Below are 14159 nucleotides of genomic sequence, written 5' to 3' on the forward strand. Positions count from 1 at the left end.
CACTGACTGAGCCACCCAGGCACCCCATCAAATTATCTTTATATCACCACCATTGGATATCAAGGAAGGCAATTACAATATCCCCATTTTACAGGGAACAGAGGCTCACCAGACACGCTGATTTGCTCAGGAACACAGAAAATCCCATTAAGGGGATTAGACAGGTCTCCTGACTCCCAAGTCTAGTACTTCAACTTTTTATACAGGTTTTATACAGACTGCCAAAGAAGAACAGAGATAAGACAACAGAGACACTAATCCAAAGTTGCCATTCTCCAGCTAGCCAAGACCTTGAACTACAAGGGGGTCTTGAAAGGCTCCATGGCTACAGACACGAATCAATTTTGTAAGGGCATAGGCTTTGGAGTCAAACAAACTTAGACTCTAATCCTGGCTCTACCACTACTATGTGACCTTGAGTAAGTAACTGAACCTCTCTCCAAACTTTATATTCCTTACCAAAATATAGGCATTATACCTACCTCTTAAAGCTATTATGAGATCATTGAATGTTTCAACATTTATAGAAGACCTATTAAGTGCCAGACACTGCTCAGAAGCTAAACCCTCAGAAAGTGTTGGTTAGTTATGATTATCTGGCAGGGCCATATGTTCTTCTGTACTGCATCCATAGGGGTCCAGGCCCCAACTGGCAGCATAGCTATACTCATACCAACCCCACCAGGAAGGAGCACTGAAGACTGAAAGTGATTACATTCCAGGAAGAAGACTACTCCTTTTCCCCATTGCTACACTAAGAGGAAGGTCAGGGTCAACCTTTGTTGCACCCAGCTTCTACAAAGATAGCATAGAATTTAACATGATCAAATCTCTCCAACAGCAGCCTTCCAAGAGAAAGAGGATCACAGGAGACAATGATGTCCCTTTCAGGGGCACTTCAGTGGCTCAGTCAGTTAAGCACCTGCCTTTGGCTCAGGTCATGATCTGGGGGTCCCAGAATCAAGCCCTGCATTGGGCTCGTGCTCTGTGGGGAATCTACTTCTTCCTTTGTCCCTCTCTCCACTCTTGTGCTCTCTCACTCTCTCTCAAATAAATAAATAAAATCTAAAAAAAATCTTTCATTCAGTAGCACAGAAGTTAGAAAGTAAGACTGACTCTTGCTTCTTAAAACAGGGATCCTCAGCCCTGAGTCAGGGAATGATGAATTTGAGGTGGGTGTGCATTGGTGGACTGGGGTGGGAATAGTATCCACAGCTCCTCAGAAAGTTATCTGTAACAGTTTGTATTAAAATTTGTGTATCTGTATCTCCTAGAAAGAAGATCAGAAGATCCATTACACTGATCAGCTTCTCAAGGGTTCATGCCCCTAAAGACGAACCACTATTTTAAGATAATTAGGAAAGAGAGGAAAAGGGCAAGGAGTTTAATTTGTTCCATTCAGGGCAGCCTCCCTGCTAGCCTAGGCTCGGGGCTGCTATAAACAATGGCTTCTCGGGACGCCTGGGTGGCTCAGCGGGTTGAGCCTCTGCCTTCAGCTCAGGTCATGATCCCAGGGTCCTGGGATGGAGCCCCGCGTCAGGCTCTCCACTCAGTGGGGAGCCTGCTATTCCCCGCCTCCCGCCTGCCTCTCTGCCTACTTGTGATTGCTCTCTCTCTCTGTCAAATAAATAAATAAAATATTTAAAAAAAAAAAAAAACAATGGCTTCTCACATCAACTCCCCACCCTGGTCTGGCCTCCAGCCACAATACCCCAGAAAACACACACGGAGGGACCTTGGGGATAAAGGTCTTTATTCAACACAGTTATCTCACTCGGTAACAAAATAACAGGAGGTTAACAACTCCCCTAAAGGTCTAGAGCAGTGTTCACGGCTGGCGGCAGGAACATGGTCCACTGACATAACAGAGGCAGCTCAGAGTCCCTGGCAGCCACTTAGAGGTCATAGTTAGGGTTCTTCCGAAGTATAACAAAACCTTCCAGAATGGGGGTGACAGGAAGAAACTCCTCAGTGGCCAATTCTGCCCGCTCCCCGTGGGCCAACAGTACTGGGGTTGTGTGTGTCTGGAACCCCGTGATAGTCTTAGGCTTGCCGGCCTGGCCTACCACATCCACTGCCTGTAGGGTGAGAAAATTGCAAGGGCAGGTGTAGCAGATGGGAGTGCAGCAATACCCCACTGCCCATACCAGTTTCAGAGAAGCAGGTATGTGTGCATTCTCCCAAGTTCGAGAGCCCTCCCATCCGTTCAACCCCTCACCTGGCCCACACGGACAGACACTGGTAGCGGCCGCAGCTCCTCATCAAATGTAACCAGCATGCGGGGCTGCATGGCAGCCACCAATCCGTACAATACATAGTGAGATTTGCCCAGGATTACTAAGGGAAGAACAGAGAACAAACATTCATCCAGGCAGGCCTGACCTGAAATCTCGGTCCCCACTCCAGCCCTGACTCTTAATCCTCAGTGGTTCAGCTGAACCCACACCCCTCCCCTCATACATGGTACCACAAACCGAGATACTCCCATCTTATTCTGCCCACAGACTTCAAACTTAATAATTATTTTCCCTCAGTCACTTAGGAACAGACACTGGACTCAGCTCTTCATCCTCAAAAAATAAAAATTTCTGTGGGCCAGAACAAAAATGTGGGAGATGAATTTCATAAGGCCCTTCATAGGCCCAAAGAACATCAGGAACCCAGAGTGGTAGGGACCTAACAATTACAAGCTGGCCCTGGTAAGTAAGGGTGGAGATGGGGCCACATGCCACTATAGGAGTCTTGACAGGAACTCACTGTTACGGACATCCAGGAAAGAGACAAGCACAGTGAGCAGTCCAGCCACAGCCACTTGACTCATAAGCTGCCGATCACTGTGGTAGGGGCAGAGGGTGAGTGTGCCCTTCCCTAAATGTGTCAAGCCCTGGGGGAAGGGGGTGGGGAGAGAAAGAGAAGTAAGGGTCACATCTGAAGAGGTGTCACCTAACCTGGCCAAATAGAAATCTACAACTCACTCACATCCTCCCTCCCAGCCAAAGTCAAGGTTCCCCTCATGTTACATGTCCCCCACCTTCCATCACCATAGACACGTCCCCCTTGTACTCTCAAAGGAAAAGAGTTCTATTCTTTACCTGTGCCAAGCGCACCATGAAGAGGTTGTTGGGGTCCTTGGCATGATACTGGGCTAACTGGCGCAGCATGGCAGCCAAACGGGCATTATTGGTACCTGGAAATGTTAACCATTACTGAGTTGAAAAAAAAAGGTCTCAAACATTCCTTCAAGCTATTTCTGATCTTGTTCTGACTGATACTCACCACTGCCCACCATCCCCATGGCAAAGATGGAGTTGTAGGAAACTTCTGGGTCAGCATCATGAGAAAATTTGCTTAGGGTATCCAGGATGTTGAGTCGTGGATTTGAAACAGAGATTAGGGCCAGTGCTAAAGGTACAGCCCGTCGGAGTGTAGGCTCCCCGTATCTCAGCTGGTAATAGAAGACAATGCCAAAAGCATCACAGAAAGCAGTACAACAAACTCAGTTATAAGAACAGACTGATGGGTAAAAGGGGGACTTAGATCAAATTCTGGAGAACAGGCATAGCAAAAAGACTATTTCTCCCCAGAGAAAACCCATCAGGAAAGTCTCCTCTGGGGGATCTCCAGGCACCAAAACCAGTATATTCCAATCTTCTCCATGCGATACTCACCAAGTGGCCAAAGGTTCGTAGTGCCATCTCTGCACCGATCTCTTCCCCCATAGCAATAAGGGCAATCCCCAGCACAGCCACTCCCTGTGATTGAAGAACCCAATAAGCTCGGGGAACAAAAAATTCACTCTTGACTCAAGTCCCGTGTTAAGAAGAAAAAGCTGTGCTGTAGGGGCTCATCCTTACGCCTCACATACAAACCCCAGCCTCAATACACAGCACCACCCAGAGGGGCGCTAAAACAAACCCAAACCCAGCTCTCCTGCTCCCCTACACACTTATCTTTGCTCAGAGCCTGACTCAGAGAGCGCCCAGCTGCCCACAGAACCTGATGTGCTCCCATGTCAGCAGGGGCTTCCTTCTTGTCCTTATCCTTCTTTTCCTTCTTGTCCTTGTCTTCCTCTTTCTCCTTGGAGTCAAAGTGTTCACTACAAATATGGAGCAGCTGCTGTACCTTCAGTACATTCCCAGAGCCTGCGCCATGGTGGTAAGGGTGACAAAGGAGAAAAACAAGGCACCAAAAGAAAGCTTATTCCAGGAATTGAACAAGCTAAAGAATCTAAAGCAGATCAGAACAACTGAGAAGGAGAATTAATCTGAAGGAAGGTCCAAGAGAGAAATAAGCAGTCCCTGGGGAAGCACAGAGACACAGACCTGCATAGGCACACACATCCACTAGCGTGTTGGCAAAACTGCGGAATGGCTCAGACACAACCTCCAGCGCCGCCAGGATTGCCTCAATGGCCTCGCCCTTGCCTGTAGGACAAATTAAGAGTGCTCCCATCTAGTACAGTTTTTGACACATAGGCCCCCCTGCTGTATCCAGTTACTGTCAGCCTTTGCCCAGAGAGACATCCCCTCACCCAGATGGTTGAGGCCCAGTCCAAGAGGAAGCCAACGGGCATAGGTGTCCTTGAGCTCAGTCTCTGACTTCTCCATGATGGTCTGAAGGATAGTGGAAGTGACGTCTCCATTGCAGGATCCCACTGCTATCATTCCACAGGCTAGAGCTGTCACACCTGCCACCTAGAAATAGGAAAATCAGTATCATACATGTTAAGTTATTAAGTAGCTGTTTATCTATCTTGATTCAAGGCAGTCAATTCCTACAGGCTACTGTAGCCACACTAGGTAATAATCCCTTTCTGATGGTAACTCAAAGTAACAAAAGCAACCAATCACTGAATATTTCCTATGTATCAACCGCTATACCAACTGTTTTGCGTACTATTAACATTTAACCCTCTCAACAACCCCATGAAACAGGTCCTGCTGTTTTTAGTTTATTGATGAGAAAAATGAAACCTAAAGAAATTGAGTTACATGTCCAAGATCACACTGCTTGTAAACAGAGGTGGCATGATTTGAACTGAGGTCTTTCTGACTGAAGCTGTACTTTTAGCCACCATACCATATGTATCTATCACTAGAATGACTGCATAATTAAGAAAATTTAAGGTTGGGGTGACTGGGTGGCTCAGTTAGTTAAGCGTCTGAGACTTGGTTTGGCCTCAGGTCATGATCTCATGAGTCATGAGATCAAGCCCTGCGATGGGCTCCATGCTCAGCAGGGAGTCTGCCTGAACTTGAAGAGTCTCTCCCTCTGCCCCTCCCCCACACACGAACCCTCTCTAGAATAAATGTTTCTTTAAAAAAAAAGAAAAGAAAGAAAGCTTTAGGTTAGCCAATAAAAAAACAATGAGTGAGACAGAATCAGCCATCCCAAGCTGGATTAAGTTACTCCCCACTCTAGTCTGACTACTTCCTCACAGACCTCAAGGGCTGGAACTCAATACCAAAATGTTACCTCTAGCCTCAATACCACATGAGCTTTAAAATTCTAGCTCCAAAAGATTTCACTGAAGTGATACACACCCCCCAATAAACACACAGTACACACACACACTTTTTTCACTACTTACCACAGAGAGTGCTAAGTCTCAGAGCACCTTCCATACCTCCCCTAAATGTCCAACATTCTCTCCTCACCTCCATACTAGACTTGGAATCTCCCATCACAGGCAGTAGCAGTGTTAGAACGTCTTCACGATTGGAGCCAGCATAAGCCAAGCCTAGCCTGCAAAAGCCAGGGAGAGGCAGTCCCAGACACACAACAAAGGACAGGACAAGGAAAGAACAAAAAGAGGACTGGTCATTTATTCAATATTTCAATAATCACCAAGAGCCAAATATTCAATAGACAGGGTTGTAGCCCTCGGCAATACAAAGGTGAAAAGGACTCAGTTCCTGTTTTCACAAAGCTTACAAGTCAAGTACTACCACAAGAAGAAGCAAGAAGCTTTACCCAAAGATGGAACCAAGTCTCATGGTGTTGCTGTTGTGAAGAACATAGTCTGAGAGCAGTGCCAGAGCGGGGTCACACTCATTCCGGACCCCAGAGTTCACGATGCCACAGGCTAGAAGGGCTCCTGACTGCAAAATGTAAACAGATTCTTCACTCAGGCTACTCGACCTTCCCCACCACAATGGATACAATGTGGACTTCGTTGCAATTTCCACCTTAACTGGACTTAAAAACCAGGTAGACCTTACCAATGAAAGGGAGGCCCAGAGGGCCCTAGAACATGGTAGGAGAATGTCCCCATTAATGGGGTATGCCCAGACCAACCTTGATATAGTCCTCAGAGGAGTACAAGTACTTGTCAATCTGGGTGAGGCCACCATCAACATCCCACAACAGAATCATGCCAAGGGATGCAGCTGCACTCAACATTCCTATAACAAGAAAAAAAACTATCAGTCTTAAAATGGCCCCACCCTGAGAAAATTATTACAAAGAGCTCTGTAAAAATACAGCCCTGGGGATCCCTGTCACAGTAACACATGAACCTAGAAGGATAACAGAAATGATCAAAGCAGGGCACCTGGTGGCTCAGTGGGTTAAAGCCTCTGCCTTCGGCTCAGGTCATAATCTCAGGGTCCTGGGATTGAGCCCCACATCAGGCTCCTTGGTCAGCGGGAAGCCTGCTTCCCCCCTCTCTCTGCCTGCCTCTCTGCCTACTTGTGATCTCTGTTAAATAAATAAATAAATAAAAATCTTTTGAAAAAAATAAAAAGAGAAAAAGACATGATCAAAGCAACACAAAGATTGGGATGCCTGGGTGGTTCAGTTGGTTAAGCCACTGCCTTAGGCTCGGGTCATGATCCCAGGGTCCTGGGATTGAGTCCCACATCCGGCTCCTTGGTCAGCGGGGAGCCTGCTTCTCTCTCTGCCTCTGCCTGCTTGTGCTCCCTCTCTCTCTCTCTCTCTCTCTGACAAATACATAAATAAATAAAATCTTTAAAAAAAAAAAAAAAAGCAACACAAAGATAAAGTAGACATAAAGTTATACCATGGTCTTTGTTCTTGTAAAGCCATTTGTTGCCATCATCAGTTAGCAGCTTGTCTTGGCCAAAAGCAGCATTCACAAAGCCATTCACGAAAGAAGAGGCCAGGTTCATGCGGGCAGAGTCCACTTGAGAGCCACTGCCCCCAAACCCTGAATAGGAGGGAGAGGAAAGGAAATGAAAAAGGGTTTAGAGTAGGGCAAGAAAGACAAAGCATGGTGGCTGATCTCTGGCTCTAAACTGGCCACTTGGGATGCTCTATCTTTGCCCCCAACAGTGACCTGGAGAAAAGGTACATGTGAATTCTTAGCTCTATGGGATATATAAATATGTTAGGCCAAGCTATCACTCCAAATACAAGGGGCATAATTAAGAATCCTCCAGTCCTCACACACATGGAGATGGCTACTCACTGTTGTTCTCTAGATGGGTTTTATAGATGTCATCAGGCACTTTGGGCTCCATGATGTCCAGCTGAAGGGAAGTCAGAGAGTCACAACTGCTCCCCCACTATTCCCCCACTACCATCTCTTCTGCTATCCCACTGAATGGCAATTCTAACCAAGGGGAGTCTGGTCAAAGTTATAGTCAGGGACATGAAATGCCAAGTAGAACCACAAACAAACAAACAAAAAGGCCCTGATGTAAAAGGGCAGAGTCTCACCTCCCGAGCTAATGCCAAGAAGTTGCTGTTGAGCTGTACATTGGACATGATCTCTGTCAGGTCCTCATACTCCTCCACATCTTCACTAAGCTCCAGAAACACCCCATGCCGGCCAAGCATGAATGCCATCTGCTTCTGTACTACCCTATGGGAGATAGTCATCACATCTATTCAGTCCCCATCCATTAAGAAAAGCCCCTCATGCCTTAACCAGAAACTACAGGTCCCAGTTCTTCATGCAAATGCCTCATCCATGAGCTCCTCTCTTCCTTTGCCAGATTCCTTCCTACATACACATCCTTGCAGGAGGTGAAGATGTCTTCTACCAGTTCCATGTCATTGAGCATCAACGCCAATCTCAGAGCTTCAGGAAAGCGACTGAACTTTCGGAACACACCCAATGCACAGCGCAGCAGGGCAGAATTCTCAGGCTCAGGCACGTAATTCACACAACTACAGAGAGAGATATAACAAGGCAGTCAGGAAGTTCCAGGCATTCATTTACCACGTTTAATTCACTTATCCAAAATAAATACTGAATGCCTGGGGCGCCTGGGTGGCTCAGTGGGTTAAGCCGCTGCCTTGGGCTCAGGTCATGATCTCAGGGTCCTGGGATCGAGTCCCGCATTGGGCTCTCTGCTCGGCAGGGAGCCTGCTTCCCTCTCTCTCTCTCTCTGCCTGCCTCTCCATCTACTTGTGATTTCTCTCTGTCAAATAAATAAATAAAATCTTAAAAAAAAAAAAAAAAATACTGAATGCCTACTATATACGAGGAATTGTGCTAGAAGCTTGACTACTAGGGAGACACAAAGTCTCCTTCCTCAACAAGCTCACACACCTCAACAAATCAACTGCAGTTAATGGCGCTGAGAGAACAAAGGAGGAACAACTGAGAGGGAAATGCTGAGGAGGCTAGGCCTTCCACCCAGCCCCACCATGCTCGCTCACCTGGTAAGATAGAGGCAGACCTTTGCATACGCATTCTCATCTATGTCCTTCTCCAGCATATCCACCTGCTCGATTTCCATGAGCAGGTCACAGGCCTCGTGCTCTGCATTATGGGCCATATTGTAGGGGACAATCTCCTTCACCAGGGTCAGCAGTGGTTCCCGTTGTGTCTTTTCCGCATCATCCAGCTCCTGCCACTCCTTAGCCACTTCCCCTGCGAGATGCCTATGGATAGAACCAAGATCATTTGGGGGAGGAGGGGGCACAGGCACAGCTTCACAGGAAGCACTTCTGTGACCCAAGGAATTCAGTGTTTGGGAAATGCAATATTCTGGTACTCCAAGAAAGAACTCAGAATTATGTCTCAGAACCCCTTTGGATTCTCAAGAAGGAAAGGTCTTACCTGACATACTCGTGACCCCATGACGCCAATTCCTCCTGGGAACCCACCAGCCGATACTTGAGGCACTCACGTTCCCCACTCATGGTCATGGCCAAAACAGAGATGATGTCAGCAGCAAAACGCTGTAAAGAAACCAGTGCTTTAGGGGCACCTGGGTGGCTCAGTCACCTGCCTTCAGCTCAAGTCATGATCTCAGGGTCCTGGGATCGAGCCCCTACATCAGGCTCTCTGCTCAGCAAGGAGCCTGCTTCCCCCTCTATCTGCCTACTTGTGATTTCTCTCTCCGTCAAAAAAATAAATAAAATCTTAAATAAAAAAATAAAAAAAAAGAAACCAGTGTTTTAAAGTCAAATCCAGGTTAAGGGGAGTGGGACATTATGGAGTTAAGATTATGGTCACTATCCCCCAAATTAAGTTGTAATTATCCCCCCAACTTTGTATTAGAAATTTACATATTTTATCTAAGCTAAGCCTCAAGATAACCCTAAGGTTGATGTTGCTATCTCCCTTTTAAACCAATATGGCTGAAGAATGGTAACAAGGAGAGAATGAAGAAAAATGAAGACTCTGAATTTTATTCTAGGTGCAAATATGAACTATTAAAAAGTTTTAAGCAGACAACATTTTCACAGTCTAAAAAGGTCACTGTGACTGCTATATGAAAAACAACCTAAATCAAGAACAAAAAGGCGGCAGCCAATTAGGAGACTTTTGCAGTTGTCTAGGTTGACTGAAGATTTCCTGGATTACTGTTGTACTAATAGAGAAATGATGAACTAGAAAACAAGTTTTCTAGTTCAAAGTTTTCTAAACTGAAACAGAAAACAAATGAACGTACACAGAATATAAAAGAAACAGAAAAATCAAGGTTAAACATAAATTTAAAATAGATCATGAGTGGTGTCTGGCTGGCTCAGTCAATACAGCACGGGACTCTTGATCTTGGAGTCGTTGAGTTCAAGCCCCACCCTTGGCACAGAGATTACTTTAAAAAAAAAAAAAAAAAAAAAAACCCCAAGATCCACCATAAATGGCAGAAAACAGTGTATTCTAAGAAGGCAATCCTTCTGTCAGCGCTTATGTCAGTACTTTGACTATGACAGCTCAGTTCAACCAGCATGGATTTCAGGTCTATTAGGCTTCCTCTGACTCTCCATGAGCCCCACAGTCTAGATGAAAAGGAACTCCTAAGCTAGGCCTCCACCAGCTTCTGAAACAGTTTACCTTATTCTCCCCAGGGGCCATGTTCTCATAGATTTCCTTCAGTTTGCCATAGTGTGGACGCAGAAATTTGAGAGGCTTGGGTACAGAAGTCATGGAAGTTGTAGAAGATCGAATTTGCCTCCGCAGCTCCTCCAGGGCTGGTCGGTACAGGGATGTGTCCTTCTCCTGATCAGGAGATGTCAGAGCTGAGAGTCACATCTCTCAAGTCATAACACAGAAGTGTTTAACAAACAACTCCCCTAAGAGAGTAACTGTGTCTTATTCATCTGTGATTCCCCAACTCCCTTCTCATTGCCTGGTATGAAAACAAATGATCCCAGTTAAGAGTAGAATTAGAAAGCTACTTCTGTAGCTTGAAATATCCTTTGAAATATTCTTTGTAATTCTCTTATCCCACAACAGCATCACAATGCAACCCTAACAGTCCATCTTTCCTCATACCTCATATAGGAATTGTTGCCCCAAAATGGAATAAAACAAATAGGCAGGAAAGACCCGAATAGGTACCCATTCCTGTCAACATCATGACTCACCCCCAGTCGTTCCACGAGCATCTCTAGTTCATCCTGAAGTTGTTTGTCCTCCTCAGACTGAGGGTTGGGGGAAGAAGTTCATCAAGAGAAGAAATCCCAAACACATCCTCCTCCCATTCACCCTGGGGCAGGTAGAGAGTGAGCCTGCCTCCTTAGGAGGGACCAGGTGGACATAGAAAGAGAGCAGGAATGGCACCTTGGCTGCTGGACCACACCACTTGAGTGCCATACTAAAAAAGGGCGGTGACAATGACCAGCCCGGGCTCACTTCACGAGTCGGTGTTGAGGGCTGATGGGGTCGGCGGAGGCGACAGCGCGAAATGGAGGATGAGGGACAGAGAGTGCCAGGAGCCCCGAGGATCGCCCCCATCCGCCCTCTCCCGGACGCTGCGAGGCCGTTTAGAGTCGGGCCCAAGGCCTGCGGGGCCGCCGGTGACTCAGCCCCGCGGCCTCCTCCGCCGGATCCCAGGGCCGCGCCTCACCAGCTCCTGTTCTTTGTCCTTGTCGCCAGCATCTCGCCGCTCCTTGCCGCTCGGCTTCTCGTCCGCGACGCCCTGTGCCGTCGCTGGGGGTTGCTGAGGCTGCACCGGAGCCTTGCCCCGGCCACCCTCCTCCATCTCCGACACCACTGCCGGCCAGCTGCGCGCGCACCTCTCGCACCGCCCCGTTTCCCATATGGCTTTGCGCACGTGGCCTACGGCGCCCCGCCTCCTGAACGCGCCTACGACCGGAAACGCCGCTGGGACCCACCCACTCCCGCTACCTGGGAGACCCCGCCCTTGGGCCCCGCCCACGGAAGCGGTCCCAAAACTACAGTGTCCATCTCCCGGCGAACGCTGGGTGCCGCCCGGGCTTGGACCCCGGACTTTCCTGAACGCTACCCGACGGTGCAGTCTGCAATCTGAGTACGCTAGCTGCGCTGCGGTAGATGTACAAGCTTCGAGCCAAGAGACCGCCCGTAGTGTTTCCCCACAGCGGTGTGAATAGTACCCACAGTGAGAGGCCAGTTGGCTGCGTGGTGGGACAGACGTACGAAATTCTTCAAATCTGGAATCGATTGCCTGCCGTCTGTGTGAAATCTGTAATCTGTATCTACTGCCTCCCACACACCACGGTGGAATATTTAACCTCATCACGTGCCTCCGCAACCCCCCTCCTCCCCCGGCGCTGAAGGACAGTGCCCTGCATATTTGGAGGCTATAGCTGCAATCTTAAATCCAGGCTTGAAATCTATGAATAAAATATAGTCCTATGCTCCAGTGCTAAATTCTGGAACTAAAAACAGATCAAGACAAAGTCTTTGCCTTCAGTCTCCTGTCTTTTGGTCTCCCTCACCCTGTTTTGACTTAGAAGGGGTGTGACGGATACTGTTTCTGTCAGGACTAGTTTTGAATGATACATACATAATGTTCTCACAGTCTTTTTAATTTGGTTAGGCTGTGTCCGTTTCACAGAAGAAATCATGTAGTAAGTAGTAGAATCAGGATTTGAACCTTGATCATTCAGTCTTCTAAGCTCTTGATTGCTTCAAGCAAACCTCCATGTTTCTTCTTCGTTTGGGTTATGTGTAGGCATCCAGAGCGTGGGAAAAGAGGAAATAACTCCTCCCCCTCTCATCTGGTGGGAATACCCACCATTTGGCCTGGAGTCTTTATTGTGGGTTCCCAGGCATTAAAGAATGCAGGAATTGTTTTTCAAAAAACAGCTAGCACAGCATGGTTAGCACTGAATGAATGTTGCCTAAATATATGTATGCATATAAATGTATGGCTCGTTTTTTAAAACCTGTGCTTTTTTCATTCAGTGCTTGGATTCTGGGAACCACCTTCCATTTCCATCACCAATGACTTCCCTAACCCTGGTCTGCTGACAGAAACTGAGCAGTCTATGACTGTTCTGCCTATTCTATCTCTGGCTTCAAGATGTCAATACAGGGGCGCCTGGGTGGCTCAGTGCGTTAAAGCGTCTGCCTTCGGCTCAGGTCATGATCTCAGGTCCTGGAATGGAGCCCCGCATCGGGCTCTCTGCTCAGCAGGGAGCCTGCTTCTCCCTCTCTGCCTGTCTTCCTCTCTGCCTACTTGTGATCTCTGTCAGATAAATAAACAAACAAAATCTTAAAAAAAAAAAAAAAGATGTCAATACATTGTCATGCTTTCTTCAGTCATCAGTAGAGTTATTCCTCCTAAATCTCTCCTTTTTCCATGACTTCCTTCTATCAGATCTCAGATTTTGTCTTTTATACCAGTTGTATCTCAATCAGTACCTTAGAGGAGATGGGGTGATGATGTGACACAAAGCACAGTCTGTCAATAGCAGATGCCTCCTGATGAAAATTTTATGTTTGTTGTACTATTTTTCAACTTACTTGTGTGTTTGAAATGTTTCAAAGTAGGGGTGCCACGGTGGCTCAGTCAGTTAAGTGCCTGCTTGGGTCAAGATCTCAGAGTCCTGGAAACAAGCCCCACATTGGGCTACCCACTCAGTGGGAAGTCTGCTTGTCTCTCTACATCTGCCCTTCCCCCTGCTTGTACTCACTGTTTCTCTCTCTCTCTCTCTCTCTCCCTAAAATAAATAAATATATAAAATCTTTTTTTTTAAGTTTCAAAATTTAAAAAGGGGGGGAGAACATAAGCTTTAGAGAGCAACAAACCTAGTGTGTAAAACCATGGGGAACCTCTCACTAGCTGTGATACTTGGGCAAGCTTCCTAACCTCTCCCAACCTGGTTTCTGCCTTTATGAAATGTGAGTAATAAAGTATCTTGCTTGTAAGCTATGTGTTGAAAATGAAATAAGACATTGTATATAAAGTGCCTAGCTGGGTTTCTGACAACTGAAAAGGAGCCTGTTGTCATTTTCAATCACCTCAAATCTGCAGGGCTGAGATATTGTTTGGGTGGGGGGCTGAGATATTCTTGTTCTCTGCTCCCTACTTCCACGTACTCAAGCCCCCAGTCCTCTCTAGCCAAACTCACATATCTGACAGGTATTTCCAAGGCCACATGATAACATTGATGTCCTACTTCAAGCTTCATTTCAGTCAAATTGCCCTCCCAGAAGTACTACTTCCTACCGTTTAACCAAACTCCCAGCCTTGTGGCCAAATTGCTCTCTAAACCAGGGACATCCCATCACCTGTCCCTTTCCTAGCACCTTCCTTCAAATTGCATCTAGAAGCCATGCATGCTGTCCCCAAACTCATGGCTTGAGCCATAGAGCTACATGTCTTAGGGATGGTTCCACCAATGTGAAAACTTTGCAACCCAAAACATCATTTACATAACATGGGAAGTGCTCCTGGCAGGACACAGCATTGCAGAGTTTCCACTAGGTTCCTACTTTCATTGTGTGATATTTCTCAAATAGATTGCAC

General features: G+C 46.8%; 1 protein-coding gene across 1 annotated transcript; it reads right to left on the bottom strand.

The window, feature by feature from the left end:
- Positions 1-1736: 1736 nt before the first annotated feature.
- On the bottom strand, positions 1737-11459 carry PSMD2 (proteasome 26S subunit ubiquitin receptor, non-ATPase 2). Its single transcript, XM_059163284.1, has 21 exons — positions 11271-11459; positions 10789-10845; positions 10256-10420; positions 9032-9153; positions 8629-8853; positions 7975-8133; positions 7681-7825; positions 7430-7490; positions 7022-7168; positions 6298-6404; positions 5974-6101; positions 5658-5745; positions 4532-4694; positions 4323-4424; positions 3997-4142; positions 3669-3752; positions 3277-3445; positions 3093-3187; positions 2758-2884; positions 2219-2337; positions 1737-2078 (listed from the first exon to the last, which is right to left on the bottom strand). Exons 1-21 carry the CDS (start codon positions 11403-11405, stop codon positions 1896-1898), a joined length of 2727 nt encoding a protein of 908 aa, XP_059019267.1. The 5' UTR covers positions 11406-11459; the 3' UTR covers positions 1737-1895.
- Between the last annotated feature and the right edge of the window lie 2700 nt (positions 11460-14159).

The sequence above is a fragment of the Mustela lutreola genome, chromosome 2 (assembly GCF_030435805.1).
Source record: "Mustela lutreola isolate mMusLut2 chromosome 2, mMusLut2.pri, whole genome shotgun sequence".
NCBI lineage: Eukaryota > Metazoa > Chordata > Mammalia > Carnivora > Mustelidae > Mustela > Mustela lutreola.

Coding starts and splice junctions, on each gene's coding strand:
- PSMD2 (XM_059163284.1), bottom strand. CDS start 11,405: ATGGAGGAGGGTGGCCGGGGCAAGGCTCCGGTGCAGCCTCAGCAACCC. Junction 7,491..7,680: donor TCTTGGCATTAGCTCGGGAG/GTGAGACTCTGC, acceptor ACTTCCCTTCAG/CTGGACATCATGGAGCCCAA. Junction 4,425..4,531: donor ACTGGGCCTCAACCATCTGG/GTGAGGGGATGT, acceptor TTTGTCCTACAG/GCAAGGGCGAGGCCATTGAG.